General features: G+C 38.5%; 1 protein-coding gene, 1 long non-coding RNA gene and 1 pseudogene across 2 annotated transcripts; all 3 read left to right on the plus strand.

Annotated features, from left to right (window-relative positions):
- Positions 1 to 867: 867 nt before the first annotated feature.
- On the plus strand, positions 868 to 3,676 carry LOC133732706 ((-)-alpha-pinene synthase-like). The gene is made up of 7 exons (XM_062160288.1): positions 868 to 1,055; positions 1,139 to 1,421; positions 1,526 to 1,919; positions 2,211 to 2,429; positions 2,520 to 2,658; positions 2,744 to 2,992; positions 3,091 to 3,676. Exons 1-7 carry the CDS (start codon positions 921 to 923, stop codon positions 3,382 to 3,384), a joined length of 1,713 nt encoding a protein of 570 aa, XP_062016272.1. The 5' UTR covers positions 868 to 920; the 3' UTR covers positions 3,385 to 3,676.
- Positions 3,677 to 5,322: 1,646 nt separating this feature from the next.
- On the plus strand, positions 5,323 to 7,517 carry LOC133733151 (uncharacterized). The gene is made up of 4 exons (XR_009857516.1): positions 5,323 to 5,495; positions 6,500 to 6,564; positions 6,683 to 6,737; positions 6,927 to 7,517. It is a non-coding gene; the product is annotated as an uncharacterized LOC133733151 (long non-coding RNA).
- Positions 7,518 to 10,706: 3,189 nt separating this feature from the next.
- On the plus strand, positions 10,707 to 17,024 carry LOC133730729 (26S proteasome non-ATPase regulatory subunit 6-like; annotated as a pseudogene).
- Positions 17,025 to 18,171: the final 1,147 nt, after the last annotated feature.

Here is an 18,171-nt window from a genome sequence, read left to right on the forward strand (position 1 = left end):
CTCGACTGCAGACCAGCTTCTCAGACCCATAGCCCCCCTCCGGCAAGCCCCGCCGCGCCGTCGAAGCTTGATCGAGGCCGGAGGAGCGACGTCCGCACTTTTTCTAAGTTTGCGGACATCCGCTCTCGAATGACTCTATATATATATATATATAGGGCTAAATACTAGTTAGTACCATGTGGTTTAGGTCCAAAATCAATTCAGTCCCTGGACTTCTAATTTCATCAAAAACACCCCTGTACTTTCAATTTTGATCTAATAGGTCCAATTCGTTAATATTCTGTTATGGGTTCAAGTTATAGTTGGATTATTTGTTGAAAAACTATTTATTTTTAATAGTATGACTCACTCCTAAATTGACTATGCATACCACCTCGACACCACATCATAAAACATAGGCCATATATGAGCCACATTAACAAGTTAAATAACTCAATTGTCGGAAAACTAACAAATTAGACCTATTAGATCAAAATTGAAAGTGCAAGGGTGTTTTTGATGAAATTAGAAGTTCAGGGACTGAATTGATTTTGGACCTAAACCACAGGGTAGTAATTTGTATTTAGCCCATATATATATATATATATATATATATATATATATATATATATTGTTGACCCCTCCACTCCATTTATAGTAATTGAGGTCTCTTTTTCTTGTTTAGAACCGACATGTTTTAGATTCTCAATTTAATAATATTGATGAGAAAAGAAAAGAGAGAGAAATAAATGATAGAAAAAAACACATTCAAGCGTGAAACATGTGAAAATATTCCTAGTTCTTATTTTATTAATTAGTGTCCTGCCACTGAAAAAAGTTATGCTGATATCTATTTAGTGAAGCGTCCCTTTGCCTATATAAGCATATCTGCAGACTCCAGTACATACGAATCTGATAATTAAGAAGCAAGCAATTAGATCATGTCTATGGCTACAGATCCTTCCCCATCAAGTCAAGTACCACAAATTGCTAAGCCTGAAATTGTTCGCCAGACAGCGAATTTTCAACCAAGCATTTGGGGAGATCAGTTCATCAACTATGATTCTCAAGACATTGTAATTAACTAATCCTCTAAACTCGGTCTGTAGGTTTATATGGTTTTGACTCATTTTATTATGTGGTTAATTGTTTGTTGCAGAAGACTGAGGCCCTTTGGCAACAAGAAGTCGAGGAACTGAAAGTAGTAGTGAAGAGGGAAGTATTTACAAATGGGAAAGGTGATTTTTCCCATCAACTCAAGTTGATCGATGCAATCCAACGCCTTGGCGTGGCATACCATTTTGAACAAGAAATAGAATATGCACTGCAACACATCCATGCTACATATCATGATCAGGATCACTACCGTGATAATGGCGATCTTTACACTACTGCGCTATGTTTCCGATTGCTAAGGCAACATGGATATGATATCTCATCTGGTATGTAATGATTAAATTTTTAATGCAAGACAAGGGTAATTGTATGCTTTTTAAATTCTTATGCTAGTCAATGATGTCCATGTTTTGACATGCTATTCAACCAGATATATTCAACAAGTTCAAACATGCAAATGGTAGCTTCAAAGAAGGCTTAGTTGTCGATGGGTCAGCTATGCTGAGCCTCTACGAAGCTGCACATCTTAAGGTTCATGGAGAAGATATACTAGAAGAGGCTCTTGTTTTCACCACTACTCACCTCGAGTCCGCAAAATCCAATGCGTGCTATGGAGTACAAATGACTGAACAAATCACTCAAGCCTTGGCGAGACCTCTGCGAAAAAGTCTAGAGAGGATATGTGCCAAGCGACACATGTCAATTTACCAACATGAAGATGAAGCCTCACTCATCAACCACAGTGAAGCTTTATTGAGACTTGTAAAGTTGGATTTCAATCTTGTTCAGTCTTTACACAAAAAAGAGTTGTGTGAAATTACTAGGTAATTAATTTTTTATGGGTTGGTTATGGTATTGTGATGTTGTTATATGCTCTTTTGAAATAAATAAAAAATAAAAAAAATAAAAACTCTCACCCACCATCTCCTTACATATGTCAATGAGAATCGGATTACTGAAATTATAACTTACCAATAGGTCACAGCTCACCGACAATGCTCATTTACATCTAGTTGTTCTTTAATTAATGATCATGAACATTATAGAGTAAATTGAAAATTTATCAAGTTTACATTATAAGTATGAACTAAACTAATTTATATTGGATGTATTAGGTGGTGGAAAGAACTAGACTTTGAAAGGAAATTGCCTTTTGCAAGAGACAGGAAGGTGGAGTTGTTCTTTTGGATAGTGGGAGTATATTTTGAACCCCAGTACTCTACTGGCAGAACCATTATGACAAAAGTGTCTATCCTCCTAACTGTTTTGGATGATATATATGACGCATATGGTACATTTGAAGAACTCGTGATCTTTACTGAAGCAATTGACAGGTTCAATATATAAATTTTTTTAATTATTAATATAACTATGTGTTCAAGAATCCTAGTATATATGTAAATATTCTTATGAATATATTTCAGGTGGGATGTCAAATGCATAGATGAGCTCCCGGACTATTTGAAAATATTCTATCATGAACTTTTGAATCTTTTCAATGATATTGACAAAGTGATGTCAAAGGAAGGAAAATCTTACCGAGTTTGCTACGCAATACAAGCTGTACGTAATACATGATGGATATAGAACATTGAACCTTTTTATTTCTAGTTCATTGGCTTATAATATATATGTGTATATTGCTTAGATGAAAAATCAAGCTCGATCGTATTTCAACGAGGCTCAATGGTTGCACGAAGGATACACTCCAAGCATTGAGGAGTATATGAGGGTTGCAACAGGTTCTATAAGTTACACTTTTCTAACAACCATTTCATTACTCGGCATGGGAGATATTGTAACAAAGGATGCATTTGAGTGGTTGTTGAATGACCCGAAAATTGTTAGAGCTTCCAATATCATTTTTAGGCTTATGGATGACATTGTTTCCACCAAGGTACATATACACATTATACATAATTGTGAGTTCTAATTTTATCATCACCTTATAGCAAACAACATGATTAACTATTTTGGATCATTTTATTTTTATAGTTTGAGAAAGAGAGAGAGCATGCACCTTCAAGCATTGATTGCTATATGAAGCAATATAGTGTTTCAGAGCAAGAGACAATTGATATTTTCAACAAACAAATTGTGGAATCATGGAAAGATATAAACGAGGAGTTTCTTAAACCAACTGCCGTGCCAATATCGGTTCTTATGCGCGTTCTCAATTTAACAAGAGTTGCAGATCTCCTTTATAAGGGAGAAGATGGATTCACTCGGGTTGGGAAGATGACCAAAGATAGTGTTGCTGCAGTTATTATCGATCCAGTGCCACTGTGATCGAGTTGATTTAAAAGTTACTTGTTCTCCATATATAGGAGATTGTTGTTTACTCTTTCCTTGATCAATAAGACGCAACTCCAATAACTGAATAAGGTCGAACCACTTTCCGTGCATGTTGAAGGTGTTGTTGGGGTTGCAAGTTTGTTAGGAATAGTGTGTATTGTTTCTCAAGTTTGTTTGGATTGGAGTGTATCGTTTCTCAATGTTTGTTTGGAACATTGTGTATTGTTTCTCAAGTTTTTTTTGTAGTGTAGTTTATTGTTTTCCAATGTTTATTTGAAATGGCGTATATTGTTTCTCAAGTTTATCTTAATTTTTTTTTTTGAGCAATAGATAATTTCATTACTTATCTATGGCTAGAAGGTACGTACATTATATACTGTCTTACACAAAAAAAAAATTAGATGGCACAAGCTGCCAAGCAAATGACAAGTAACCCTCATTGTAAACAAAATGAGCACAATTATTAAAACCTAGCCATATGAATACAAATCCATACTACCTAAATCCTTGTCATACCAACTCTAATCACCTAGAGACCTCAATTGGTGTACAACTAGAGAAGCTAAACTTAAATAGCAAAAGACCCAAATTCAAATGCTAGGTAAAGAGAACATGGATCTTAGAGCTTCCCTTTGCCCTTATCTTGAGGGTTGACCTCCTGAGTAGTAGCAGCAGTAGGGTAAGTGAGACGTAATGGAGTCACACTGACCTATTTTTGTGAGCGAGGATTCTTGTTCTTGCTCCCAAGTGGTCTTCCCACCTTCTTCTTTAACATTCCACGCTCAATCTTGTTGTCAGCTTCAACCAAACCTAATGCATCGGCTTGAAGAGCAAGAAGTTTACCACCTGTTGAGTTAAAAATTGCACAAAGTGAAAATGTCACCCAACGTAATTTCGCTCATATTCATTAACAGAATAGAGTTTTAATTATTTCGGGTTCGACCCATTCAAGACAGAATGTGTCTCTTAATTACAATCTCTTATTACAAGAGAACACCTTTTGATTCCATTTATAAAGAAACCAGTGTGTGTTTGTTTGTTTGTTTTTACGGCTGCACCCGAATTTTGGAAATGGGTTGCCTACGTACCCGGGAAGGGATCAAGCCACTCGTAGTTCAAGAGTTCCAATGAGTGAATGACCCATTGGAGGGCTTGGATTTTTGGGATAGGAAAAGTGTTTAGAACGCGGTTGCATCTAGATCATTTGATTCCAGATTGCCTACATACCCTTGCGGGATCAAACCACATGTAGTTCCAGCATTTGGGATTTAAATGGGTAGATGACCCATTTATTTTTGGATTTGTGTTTGAGATATTTGTGAGGGTTTAATGCCCTTGAATTTGCTTTTGGGTAATTTGGGAATGATTTTATTTTTCTGGTGTTTGGATGAATTTGACTGGTGGAGTTAGGGATTCGATTTGAATTTGTGGTTGCATCTAGCGGGTCGCTAGATTGCCTACATACCCTGTGAAGGGATCAAACCATTGTAGTTCAAATTTTTGTGGATTTTGGGATTTTCCTTGGTTTTGTACCAAAAGGATATTTTCAGGTTCCGAAGTATTTTTAACGAAACCAAATGTTCAGGTATTTCAAGAAGGACACTCGCAGCGTCATGCTTTGCCGAATTCTTCCAATGGGCCCAAATTTGGACATGGGCTTCTTTTGTATCTTCGTGAATCATGTTTTTCGATCCATGAAGCTTTCTTGGCCCCAAATTTAATACGGGGACTCTCGATGCACCGAGTGAACTCCGAGTCTCGATTTTAGAATCCGGAGACATGAATAAACTTTTATTTTGGGCATCAAATTTTGCTATGGACACCCATAAACTTCTCAGAAACCCAAAGCGTCTCACAGGCCCAATTGCTGTTTTTGTTTTCACTTATTCTTTTATTTTTGTTTTCTCACAGCTGCTTTACTTCAATCTCCACTATCCCAAACCCAGGTGAACACGAACTTGGTAAGTCATTCTTGCCAAGCCAAAGCAGAGATGGATTTGGAGACAGAAATCCATTTGGCGATGGAGTTGAAGATGGGGCAAAAGTGCACTGTTTGCTTTGGGTTGCCAGGGAATTGAAAGCAAGGCTCTTAGCTTTGACTCCAGGTGCGTGTGTGAGCTAGAGAGATTCTTTGCTTACACCGACGAGCTTCAACCAATTTTCTTATGTTTCCTCCTCCAAAAGAGCTTTGATAATTATTTCAAAGCTTTTAGTACTGCACCTTGCCATTTTGTCTTATACCCCCTAATTGAACTTTCAATTTTGATCAGGGAGCATATGCCACCGCCAAGCTTTTATTAACTCTTTAGACTTGATCAACGCCAGACCTTTCTTCATTTTTTTCCCTATGGCAACACCTCATCAAGCTTGTAACTTGTGCAATTGTTAATTAAGCCTTTTGTTTTGTTCTCAGCTTAATTAAGCTTTCTCACATTGCCTGCAACATTGCCAGAACTTTCATTTTTTTTTATATTGCTTTGTGCATTTGTGAGTGTCTGGAATTGCTTTGTTGACATTGACCAAGACTTGGGTTAAAGCTTCATCTTTACACAAGGATGTCACCGCCAGAGACTTTTGTTCTTTAGCTTCTTTTTTTTTTTTTTTATATCAGCACCGCTTCGATTTCTTGCGGCAATATTGGCTTAAAACTTGCTGCAGCCTTTGAATAGTTGAACTTGATTTTTTCCAAAGGACAAATGGTCTTGATGTTACTGCATTCTATCATCCAAGTGTAACAATTCACCATAATCAAGCTTTGAAGTTTGTTTTGCTACTCCACCTCATGGCTTCTACTTTGTTTCTTCTGTTTACACTTGTTTGCACCTCGACATATCGTACCCGAGAACGCATGCTTGTCATTTTGCTTTTGTCATTCTCGTTGTACTTGTGCAATTTGATGGAACTCTCTCCTCTGCAAATACCACCAGAGCATCATTCTTGCTTCCTTTTCTTTTGTATCTTTTGCTTTGTACTTTGGTAACCTCTGTAATCGACATTTGATCTCATTTGTTCAATGAAGACGTTGCCTTTCATTTGTATTACCAACTGCTGCAATTTCAAGGCTTTTGTTAACTTTACAAAACCTTATTATTATTTTTTTTTTATGCAGGTACAAAACAAGTACAGGAGTTGGAGTGTCATAAATTCCAGAGTTCCAAACTTTTGATTTCAACGGTGAGTCTTCTGTCCTTTTCTCTTAGTTTCTTTGCACCGAAAACAATTTCTTTATGCTTTGTCAACTCCCATTGCTGCAACCTTAAGGATTTAAAATTTGATAAACCCTTTTGTGCAGGCATAAAAGGCGAGGACAGCAACTGCAGTCAAGACTCCAGAGTTTCAATTTGAGGGTGAGTTTGACTATTTAGACTTTGTTTATTCTTTCTTTTTTTGTGTGTGTTATTTGAGTTGGTGCTTTTGGGAAGAAAGCATGGAATTTGGGACAGGCTATTTGGCTGTGTTTGGAACAGGCTATTTGGCCTTGGTGGTTGACACAGAGCAGCATGGATAGTCATGGTTTTGTTGTTGTTTGACAGCAGATTCGGTGAGGTGAAGCTTGTAGCTATGATAGCTTTGGGAGACGGGGTCCGGCATGTTCATCGGGACGCTGCCCGGCATGGTTCATCGGAGACGCTGCTCCGGCATGTTGTCGTCTTTGACATCATTGACACTCGGAGGTGCCGTTGTGGGGAGGGCCTGCAACAGAAAAGAAAGGTGGTGGAGAGCTATGGAATGAGGTCTGAACCTTTTGTCTTCCAAGCTGCTTTGCTGCTTTCTCCTTCTGTTTTTCCACCGCTGCTGTGCTCCGTTGCGTCCCCCTCACGCTGCCATACTCCTCACGTCGGTCCTCCTCTTTTTTTGCTGTAGAGTCTCTCTTTATATATAGGCAACTTGGGTTTGCCAAGATGACGTGATAGTGATGGAGTTGGACTCAAACATATCAAGGTTGAGAGTTTGTGATTAATTTGGCATTAATAACTCTACCTTTATCTGCTGAACGTGTACCCTTCAGCTTCATTAATTGTTGTATTGTTCTACTTTCTCTCCTTTGTAAAGCTAGCGTAACCCAACAGTAGATAAAGTTAAAATAAACTTCTAGCAGCACCGTGCTTCTTTTACACTTTTTCCTTTACGGAAAATATTTTTCTTTATGGGCTTTTGAATTTTTTTTGGTTTCAACAGTTGCCCCCTCAAGCGTCGTGCGTGAAATAGCTTAGCGCGTACGAGGCTTGACAACCCAATCTTAGTTTTGATTCATCTCATCAAAAACAATTTTTTGCGCTTTGTAGTTTATACTCATACATGCTAGGAGTTCTTGAGAATTGTGTAGCTTGGTAGCATTTGATCACAATCGGTCGGTGAGAGGATGTGTTTTGGAAGATATTTTTCCTTTCTACCTGGATCAGCCTAGAAGGGATTGCACCTCACTAGGATTTTTCTTGAGGAGGTTTCCTCTCACTCGAATCTTTCTCGAAGAGCTTTCTCCTTACTTACATCAAGTTTGAGGGGATTTCTTACATCAAGCTCGAGGAGATCTCTACTCACTCGAATCTTCTTCGAGGAGATTCCTTCTCATTTAAATCAATCTCGAGAAGATTTCCCCTGACTTGGATCTGTTTCGAGGAGATTTCTCCTTACTTGAATCAATTTGGAGAAGATTTCTTCTCACTCAGATCTCCCTCGACAAGATTTCTCCTCAACGAGTTTCTTTGACTTGTATTCCTTCCCGGAGCTTTGATGACGAGTTGCATCCTTTTGTCCTATGCACGTGTTCAGCAAACCTCATGATTATGGATTTGGGAAACTCTTATGCTATCTTGCATTTGTATTATTGTGCCTTGTTTTGGGTCTCTTTCTCAACATCTTGCGATTTCCAGTTGTATGATTCTTCTTATGTTTTGATAAACCAAATGCTTCCTGTTGGTTGTCGGAGTTTGATTCATATTTTGAAAAAGATTCCAACGATCAACTGATGATGCTCATGTAGCAGCAACTTGATAAACCAATCTCTGCTTCTCTGTTTAATCTCATATGAAAAAAATGTTAGGAAACAAAGAGATTGTTTTGAAAATATGGCTGAATCTAGTTTATTTGCTAGACTGCCTACGTATCCTGTGAAGGAATCAAGTCATACGTAGTTCAACCAGTTGATTTGGGCAAAGATTTTTTTCCGAAAATACATATATATTATTATTTATTTTTTTTTTGCAGCTGCATCTAGTTTTAAATCTACCCCTTTTGAGGGATCAAGCCGCCGTAGTTCGGGGTGCTTTTTTTTTTTTTTTTTTTTTCTTAGCCTTAACTTTTGCTTGAACTACCCTTTGTGGGTTTTTCGTTCAACAGGCTTTTTCATTTTTCATTCATCATTTTTTTTTGTGGCTCTAAATTTTGCTTGGATCGCCTTTTTAGGTTTTCAATCCAACGAGCTCTTTTTTTTTCTTTTTTTTTGTAGCACCGTTTGAGTTCATCGCCCACAATTTGAGCTTCACTTTGGTGACGATGTCTCCACCTCTATTTCCTTGTTGTTGATCATTTACTGAATTATGTTATTCAAAATGAAACAATCGCTTGTTCGATGACTGACAATACGATGGTATCGACAAAATTTGCGATTCTTGGTCTTGTTGACATCACTCGGTCGTTTTGGTTCAAGAAGTTCAATTGCTTTTGCTTTATAGAGCTCACTGAAAATTTGTTCGACGTCATCATCATCAAAAGAGTATTTGACTTCTTTTCTTTTCTTGAGAGTGAGTTTTCTTGACATTTCTTTTCCTTTGCACGCATTTGACTTTTCGTCAGTTTTGACAAAGGTAGCTAGTGAGTCTCCTGTACTGTCAGTTTTCTTGCTTTTGGAGATCATCCCTTGTGTTGAGATTTTCTTACGAGCAATCTGTCTTTCGACATTACTAGCCTTTGAGACAAGCGCATCGAATGTTTGGGGTTCTGCAGTGCTAACAAAAGTTGCTATTTCTGGGAGGAGATTGTTTGAACACATTTGTACTGCAGTTTGTTCTGTCAGTTTCTCCGGGCATTGGAGATTTACGCTCCTCCATCTAGAAATGAATGCATTGACGCCTTCGTCAGACTTTTGTTTAGTTTCAGCTAAATTAATTATTGAGAGACTTTCTTCCTTGAGGTGACAAACTGTGCTAGGAAGAGATGTATGTTGGTGGCGCCACCAACACTAAGAGCCATCCAAATGACACTTTCAAAGCGCCTCAATTAATGGAGTCTGAGCAAAGAGATGTATGTTCTCGATGTGGAGCGTCCGGTCATTGGGCACACATCTGTAGAGCTCGTGAAGATATTGTCACCCCCTATAAAGTATATTGTGAAGTAAGAGAAGCTCACTATGTGGAACAAGAATATCAAGAAGGTGATCTAGAGTGAAGGTTAAAGACTTCAAATCTGGTTAGGATCAATAAATCGCCAATTTTGTTTAAGTCTTTATTTTTCCAAGAGATGTAATAGGCAATTGCCATATATTTAATAGTAAATGTCATTGGTTTAGTTTCTTTTCAAGTAGGCTCATCCAAAGTAAGTGTGATGTCTAGGAAGGTTTTGAGATTAGTGGTACTTAAGCGAGTCTTGCTCTACCGACATCTCACTACTCACCTGGTCACATTTATTTTGGAGTTATTGAAAGAAGTCAAACGACTACCATCGTTTTGCATTAGCTAGTGTTTGGATTAGATTTTCTTTTGGTCAAAGAAACAATGATGTACACCGTTGGCTTATGAATAAAATTTTGAGTTCTGTTCATTATGACTCCATTTTAATTCAAAGCATATTCCTTTGTGACTACGATGGCTGGGCCATCAAGATTAGTTCAAGGACATGGAATAGCCCAAATTTCCCTTGCCAAATGGCACATTGATTATTGTCATAGAAACTTTCTACGCTCCTAGGGCAAATTGAACTCTATTGAGCTATTCGAGCCAACGGATTCCATGCGAAAACTCATGTAGAGAACGGAAATGAGTTCCTTTGTAATACCTCTAATGATAGCAAACAAAGGCGCATCTTAGAGAAACTTATGTGTCTCTTTAGTGGTTTTTATGTCACCACTATTCGAGCTATTATATCCAATAAAGTAATGAGAGAAGATCTCTTGAATTTAGACACATATAGGTCATCCTAGTCATGATATGATGCTCCGTCAACCAAAGACTTCACACGGACATCCATTCTTTCAAGTGAAATGAAACAAGAATCAAAAGTTGATTCCTGGACTAAGTGTGACCGCTGCCACCTCTGCCTTTGGCGCCGCTGCCGTCCACCATCGGCGTAGGGCCACCCCTATCCACTCTAATGACTCTATGGTTGGCGTCTCCCATGGCCATGATGCCATGGATGATATTCCCCATGGTCATGACGCCATGGTAGGTGATGTAATCACCAATTTTGCTTCTAAGGCCTCTTGCTCGTTCTACAAAGCCTATTCCTTCTGCAAATTAAGACCGAGACCTCTTATGCAAAGGATACGAAAAACTCTTTTTGTTCTTACATAGAATCCGAGGGGATTCTGCTGACCAATTCAACCAACTTGCGGATGTTTAAATATTTCATAATGTTGGTTAACACGCAAACACGCTAGTCACATGTTGTGTCATTGTCCACTTGTCATGCTGCTTACACTACATTCCTAGCACATATTATATGGCGACAGGTTCACTCCCCAGATCATCTCATTCAGTCAATTGGACTTGACAATGCTAGAGAGTTTACATCAAAGACTTTCGATGATTATTGCATATCACTAGGACTGATGTTGGACATCATATCCCCATGTCCACACCCAAATGGTCTCGCGAAAATGACTACGATGATAGCTCGGACATTGGTAATGCACACAAATCTCCCTATATCTACTTGGGGTGATGCAATATCACATGCAGCTATGCTAATTCGTCTACGACCCATCGCCACTCAATCTATCTCTGTGTTACAACTAGTGACTGGGTACTAGTATCTCGTACTTACGCACATTTGAGTGTGTCATTTATGTACCTATTGTGCCGCCACAGCGCACTAAGATGGGTCCTCATAAATGAATGGACAAATACGTTGGATTTGAGACTCCAACAATCGTCCGCCACTTAATACCCTTGCTAGGCAATCTCTTTACCGCTAGATTTGCAGATTGTCACTTTGATGAGACAATCTTCTTATCGTTAGGGGTGGATAAGAACATGGATGTTCAGCATGAACGACAGGAATTGTCGTGGTTTGTCCCCACTATGTCTTATCACGATCCCCGCTAAAAGTGACGAGATCACACATATCTGCTGCAAATATGCCTACAAGGATGAACGTCCCTACGAGAGGACATAGCGCTACCCTACATGGAGGTAGGCATGACACCAACGCCATATAGAGTGGCACTCTGGCATCACAGGCCATGGCCCCAGCTAGGATGCGTGGGAGGCCCGTGGGTTCAAATGATACTTTGGCACATTTCAATCATTTGATTATCGACACTCAAAATCCGTCTCATGAGAATGTTTCGGATTATGGTTATCTTTGGGGGACGCCTCAACGTCAGAACCTACTCCTGAGAATATAGAGCTATCTGAAAAATTACACTAGTACATGAGACATGGGATAGAAACTCCATCATGATTGAAGATTTATTCGCTCATTTCATAGCACATGAGTTTGTTGAGTCCGATGATATCGAACCACGCTCCGTTGATGATGAATGCCAATGTAGAGAAATTGGCCTAAATGGAAAGATGCGATCCAGGTTAAGTTGGATTCTCTAATGAAGAGGAAGGTTTATAGAGCTAGTGATGCCAACACCTCCTAACATAAAACCTATTGACTAATGGGTCTTCGTTAGAAAGCATGATGAGAAAAGGAGATGGCAATCTCGACTTATGGTGCAAGGCTTCTCACAAAACGCCCTGGAATCGACTACGAGGAGACATATTCTCTCGTAATGGATGTCATTGCAATCCACTACCTTGTCAGTTTGGTAGTTTCTGAATAACTGAATATGCAGCTCACGAATGTGGTCACTACGTATCTCTATGAGGATCTAGATACAGAATATACATGAAGGTTCATGGTGAACTTCATTTACTCAAGTCAAGTGGCTCTAGACCACGGAGCCCGTTTGCAATGAGGTTGGAACACTTACTAAGTGACTACTTAATTGGGTAGGGATATGTAAATGCCCACGCATATCTAGGACAAGTTCCCGATTCTATCGCGGTTCAAGTTGGTGACATGATCTTCATTGGAAGCCCTTAAAGAGTTAAGGTGAACCGCTAAACACTTGAAATCCGAGTTTGAGATGAAGGATCTTGGGAGAACACGATTTTGCCTCGATTTGGAACTTGAGCATCGTGTTGATGTATGCATAGGCGTTTTGACAAGGTCAAGCCTTTATGTACACCTATGATCGTCTGTAGTCTTGATCCTAAAAAGGATCCTTTTTGTCTGAAGGATGATGACGAAGATGTGCTAGAGGCAGAAGTGCCCTACTTGAGTATAATAGGAGCATTATTATACTTAGCTCAATGCACAAGACTGGACATCTCATTTGTAGTGAACTTGTTAGCTGGATATAGCTCTGCGCCAACGCGATGTCATTGGATTAGTGAAAAAATATCTTTCAATACTTGAGATGTATGATTGATATGGGCTTGTTCTATCCCTACAGAGAGATGATGAATTCGGACCCATCACATACCGGGAACGCCGCCAACACTGGCCTGCGTTACCTATCCCCATCCCAAAACAACATTAGTGTTTTGGAAGGTTTTGCTGATGTTGAGTATCTCTCTGACCCACACAAATGTCATTCCCAAACTGGTTAAGTGTTTACCATGGGTAAGACCGCGATATCTTAGAGGTCTACAAAACAGACCATAGTAGCTATATGTTCAAACCATGCAGAGATTATTGTTCTTCACGAAGTAGTTTGTGAATGTATATAGGTTGGATCCATTATTACGCATGTTCGAAGCAATTGTGGTTTGAAGTCTACCACAGATGAGCCTACGAGCATTTATGAGGATAATGCAGCTTGCTTTGAACAAATGAAGCAAGGCTACATCAAAGGCGACAACACTAAGCATAGTCAGCAACAACAAACTCTCCTCAAGATCAGAGTGAATAGGTTCGATCTGAGGACAGTGTGACAGTCTTGTTCACTAAGTCATTGCCCAATTCCACTTTCGAGAAACATGTTGATAGCATCGTTTACGGAAGTTATCCGAACTCCCATGACCGTAGTCATCAGGGGGAGATGTCTACATGTATGGTCTTGAAATGTGAAAGGTGTGTTGTACTCTTTTTCTCCTTCGACTGAGGTTATTTTTGTCCTACTATATTTTTGTTACTCGGCAAGGTTTTTGACGAGGCAACAAGAGGAGCACCGCCTTTAGGCGACACAAGGGGGAGTGTTTAAGGACACCTAGATTCTGTGTCTGACCCAAACTCTAGTTACTTGTCTGAGTTGTAATAGGGTTAGTCTTACAGATATTCTCAGAGATATCTTCGTAGATATCTAAATCATTGTACGATTGCGTTTCCTTATAAGACTCTATGCTTGTAATCCTCTATATAAAGAGGCCTCTATTATTAATGAAAACACAACTCATTCTCCTAATTCTCTCTGTTGTTCTCTGCATCCCTTTTTCCTAAAACAGAATCAACTCTTTCATTTTGTGTCCAAGATCTTAGTAAGTTTGTCTAACCACGCTATCATTTATTGTGAGTTGTGCAACTTAATATTATTAAAGAGAAAGTTTAAATAAGCATGTCTATCAAATTTATGACCACTTGAAGGTATATAAAGTCTTGTATTGCATGTCCACTTGAAATTTTAAGAAGGCAGCCGATTTGTTCTTGGATTCCATTTCTACCTTCACCTTTTACAAAATATTTCCTTATGACATCTTCATATTTTATACCGTCCCAACAAACATTATATCTTTGGAGAGAGTTTCTTTAAAACCGAAGGTACACTGTTTGTTACCAAGTGTTTGTGATTTCACTTTCTTGGTGTATATGTTCCTATTAATTTATTAGGTAATAGGCATGCATAGGGGTGGCCAAACGAAACCGAAAACATAAAAAAACCGCACCGAAAACCAAACCGTAGCCGAAAAAAACCAAACCGAAACAAAAAAACCGAGCCGAACCGATTATGTTCGGTTCGGTTTTCGGTTTCGGCTAGGTGAAAACCGAACCGAACCGAACCTAAACCGAACCGAACCGAACCGAAATATTGTGAAATTTTATGACCACGGTTTACCAATCCGATTGGGTTCGAAACTATTGTGAAATTTGCTAAATTTTTTACCACACGGATAATTTATTGTAATCATCGCATCCAACGGTCAGTTTTTTTATTTTCTTTGAATTTATAGAGGTTTCTCTTTGGAGTGTATGATATATAAATATAGGTTTATAAGAGTAACTAAGTTTGACCTAGTTGATCGAATTCGAAACGAGAACCAAATTGGCCATATTTTTTACAACCACCATAAAACATTACAATCTCTCCATCGAGTGGTTGGTTTCTCCAAATTCATTTTTCTCTTCATGGTTGCTTTAGAATAAACCTCAATAATTTAAATACAATATATAAGTCATACTACTTTAAGAGACAAATTGGTATAGGCCAATGTATTGGTAATTAAAATTGAAATTTTTATCTTATGTCAACGCACATCCATCAATGAAATATTTACAAACATGATGTAAAAAAATAAGCACGTTTCGCGGTCGTCACTTCATTGGTCAACCAAGAAAACATACAAGTGACTACGGTTGACCAATCCGATCGGGTTCGAAACTATTGTGAAATTTGCTAAATTTTTCACCACACGCATAATTTATTGTAATAATCGCATCCAACGGTCGGTTTTTTATTTTCTTTCAATTTATAGAGGTTTCTCTTTGGAGTGTATGATATATAAATATAGGTTTATAAGAGTAACTAAGTTTGACATAGTTGATCGAATTCGAAACGAGAACCAAATTGGCCGGATTTTTTACAACCACCATAAAACATTACAATCTCTCCATCGAGTGGTTAGTTTCTCCAAATTCATTTTTCTCTTCATGGTTGCTTTAGAATGAACCTCAATAATTTAAATACAATATATAAGTCATACTACTTTAGGAGACAAATTGGTATAGGCCAATGTATTGGTAATTAAAATTGAAATTTTTATCTTATGTCAACGCACATCCATCAATGAAATATTTACAAACATGATGTAAAAAAATAAGCACGTTTCGCGGTCGTCACTTCATTGGTCAACCAAGAAAACATACAAGTGACTACGGTTGACCAATCCGATCGGGTTCGAAACTATTGTGAAATTTGCTAAATTTTTAACCACACGCATAATTTATTGTAATAATCGCATCCAACGGTCGGTTTTTTTATTTTCTTTGAATTTATAGAGGTTTCTGTTTGGAGTGTATGATATATAAATATAGGTTTATAAGAGTAACTAAGTTTGACCTAGTTGATCGAATTCGAAAAGAGAACCAAAGCCATTAAGCCAACCATTTCATATAATGAAGCTTTGAAATTTGATTATGAACTACGAAGCAAGATTATTGTCTTGCCAAAAAACAAAAAAAAAATTGTTTTATTGAAAAAAAAAAACTGTTTTATTGAAAGAAAAAAAAAAACCGAAAAAAAACCGAACCGAACCGAACCGAACCAAAAAATACACAAACCGAACCGAACCGAACCGACAATTCGGTTCGGTTTTCGGTTTCGGCCTAAAACCGAACCGATCGGAACCGAACCCACCCCTAGGCATGCATATGTGAATTTTATAACTTGAACCAATATTTCACAGGTGGTTGATGCTCCACAGATACTAATCGTGATTGGACAAATCCCGTACTTGTCTGAATTTTGAACTCTCTATGTGATTGTCAGTATTATTAGCAGTATTTGGTAAGTTGATAATTTATTTTATTTACAGATTCCTTACCAAGTTACCAGTCACAATTCTTTTTTAATTTATTCTAAGTTGTCGTTTTTCTATCTTTGTTCTTTTGCAGCTGGTCTGCCAAAGTAGATAAAGCTAGATCTTTATTTGCATCTACACTTCCAGTATTACATGAGGGAGATCAGAATCGTTGTTTATTCTCAATTTTTGGAATCCAACAAGAGTGTCACTACTGAAGCAATGGTGAAGGCATTTGGCACGACAGTGAATTTCGTTGATCTGTAAATTACTATCTGTTATGTTTGGCTTCTTTGTGGTGTACTTTGCGAATTTTATGTTTGATCCTTGAGCTTGTGGTGAGGCATTTGTTAAGGATACATAAATCTAATCCCATTATGTGATTTGCAGGGAGCTGTCTCGGTTCATTGCAGCAGGGAAACTCCACTGCAAGATAGATAAAGTTTCAAGTGTTCTATCTAGAAATGAATTGTTCGGATGCCACGACTTCTCTATATCAGGCAACTATCAAGCAAGGGGACTTCTGATCCTATATATTGAACAGGATCCAGAAGTTGTCGCGTGTCATTTTTTTTTTTTTTTTTTTGAGGTAAAGATGAAATTGTATTAATGAATTATACGATTACAATCGTACTGTAGGGCATCCAGGACACACTCTGGAGCTTGAGAAAACCATTCCATATGAACTAGTCTATGAGCAACATGATTAGCGGTCCTATAAGTATGATGAACACCTATAGAAAGCAAATCACCTAGCAATTCTTGAATTTCTTCAACAATAATTCCCAAAGTAGAGAAGTCATGATCCTCTGCAGTCACAGCCTTCACTGCCTCTGAGCAATCACTCATTATAGCAACATTAGACACACCCAGCGCTTGAATAAGCTCCAGCCCAGATTTAATAGCAAGCAACTCAGCATGGTAGGCAGAGGACACATTAGTCACTCTATAAGCAAAGCCTGCAATGAACTCACCCTTCTCATTACGCAGAACACCGCCAATGCCTCCATGTTGTAGAGTAGAGACATAAGCACCATCAACATTCATGCACAATAAGCCACTCATGGGAGGGGACCAATGTGCTCTAGCTTTCGTCCTCTTATCGATTACCATAATCGTATCCCTATTAGCTTGAAGGAACTCTTCATACCAAGCCATAGTACAAGCAACAATAGTAGAAGCGCTTTTAGCATTATCATTCCACAATTTATCATTCCTATTCTTCCAAAGACCCCATAAAAGCATCAACAACTTAGAAAAATTTTCATAAGAAAGAGTAGATGCTTGCTCAAGTAACCATTCCTTTAAAATAAAAGAATGAGTAATAGGAACCTGTAACGTCCCGAACCCAAATTCACCCGTTTACTAGTCATTTGGACGGTAAACGACCTTTACTTTCACTTTTACTTTCGGTTTAGTACTTTTAGTGGCCCTAAAAGTCGACTTTTTGTTCGGGTCAAAATTTGAGAAAATGTTCTTCATGGAAGTTGTAGGGGACGTTAAACCGAGCACGTGGATATGTGGTACGTAAAAATCGGAGCTCGTATGCAAAAGTTATAAGCGAAATAGTAAAGTTACTGTTCATGGTTACTGTTCATGGTAAGTTTCTATAAATAGCCAATTTACTGTGGTAAGTTTCCATTTTGGAAACTTACCGGCTTTTCTCTCTCTTCTCCCCCGACCCTTTCTCCTCTTCGGCCCGATTTCTTCTTCCTCCGGTTTCTTCCTTCTCCGGCCGACCCACGACGGAATCCGGGCACCGGCAGGCTCGCCTCCTCTCCCTTGTCACGCCTGGGGTGGTGTTTTGCGGTGGCTCGACCGGTGGAGCTCGGAATTG

The sequence above is a fragment of the Rosa rugosa genome, chromosome 2, assembly GCF_958449725.1.
Source record: "Rosa rugosa chromosome 2, drRosRugo1.1, whole genome shotgun sequence".
Classification (NCBI taxonomy): Eukaryota; Viridiplantae; Streptophyta; class Magnoliopsida; order Rosales; family Rosaceae; genus Rosa; species Rosa rugosa.

Bases quoted from the DNA above. Each gene is read 5' to 3' on its own strand.
- LOC133732706 (XM_062160288.1), top strand. From the start codon at position 921: ATGTCTATGGCTACAGATCCTTCCCCATCAAGTCAAGTACCACAAATT. The intron at 2,430-2,519 runs GTTCAATATATA...AATATATTTCAG, and splicing joins TTTACTGAAGCAATTGACAG to GTGGGATGTCAAATGCATAG. The intron at 2,659-2,743 runs GTACGTAATACA...TATATTGCTTAG, and splicing joins TTTGCTACGCAATACAAGCT to ATGAAAAATCAAGCTCGATC.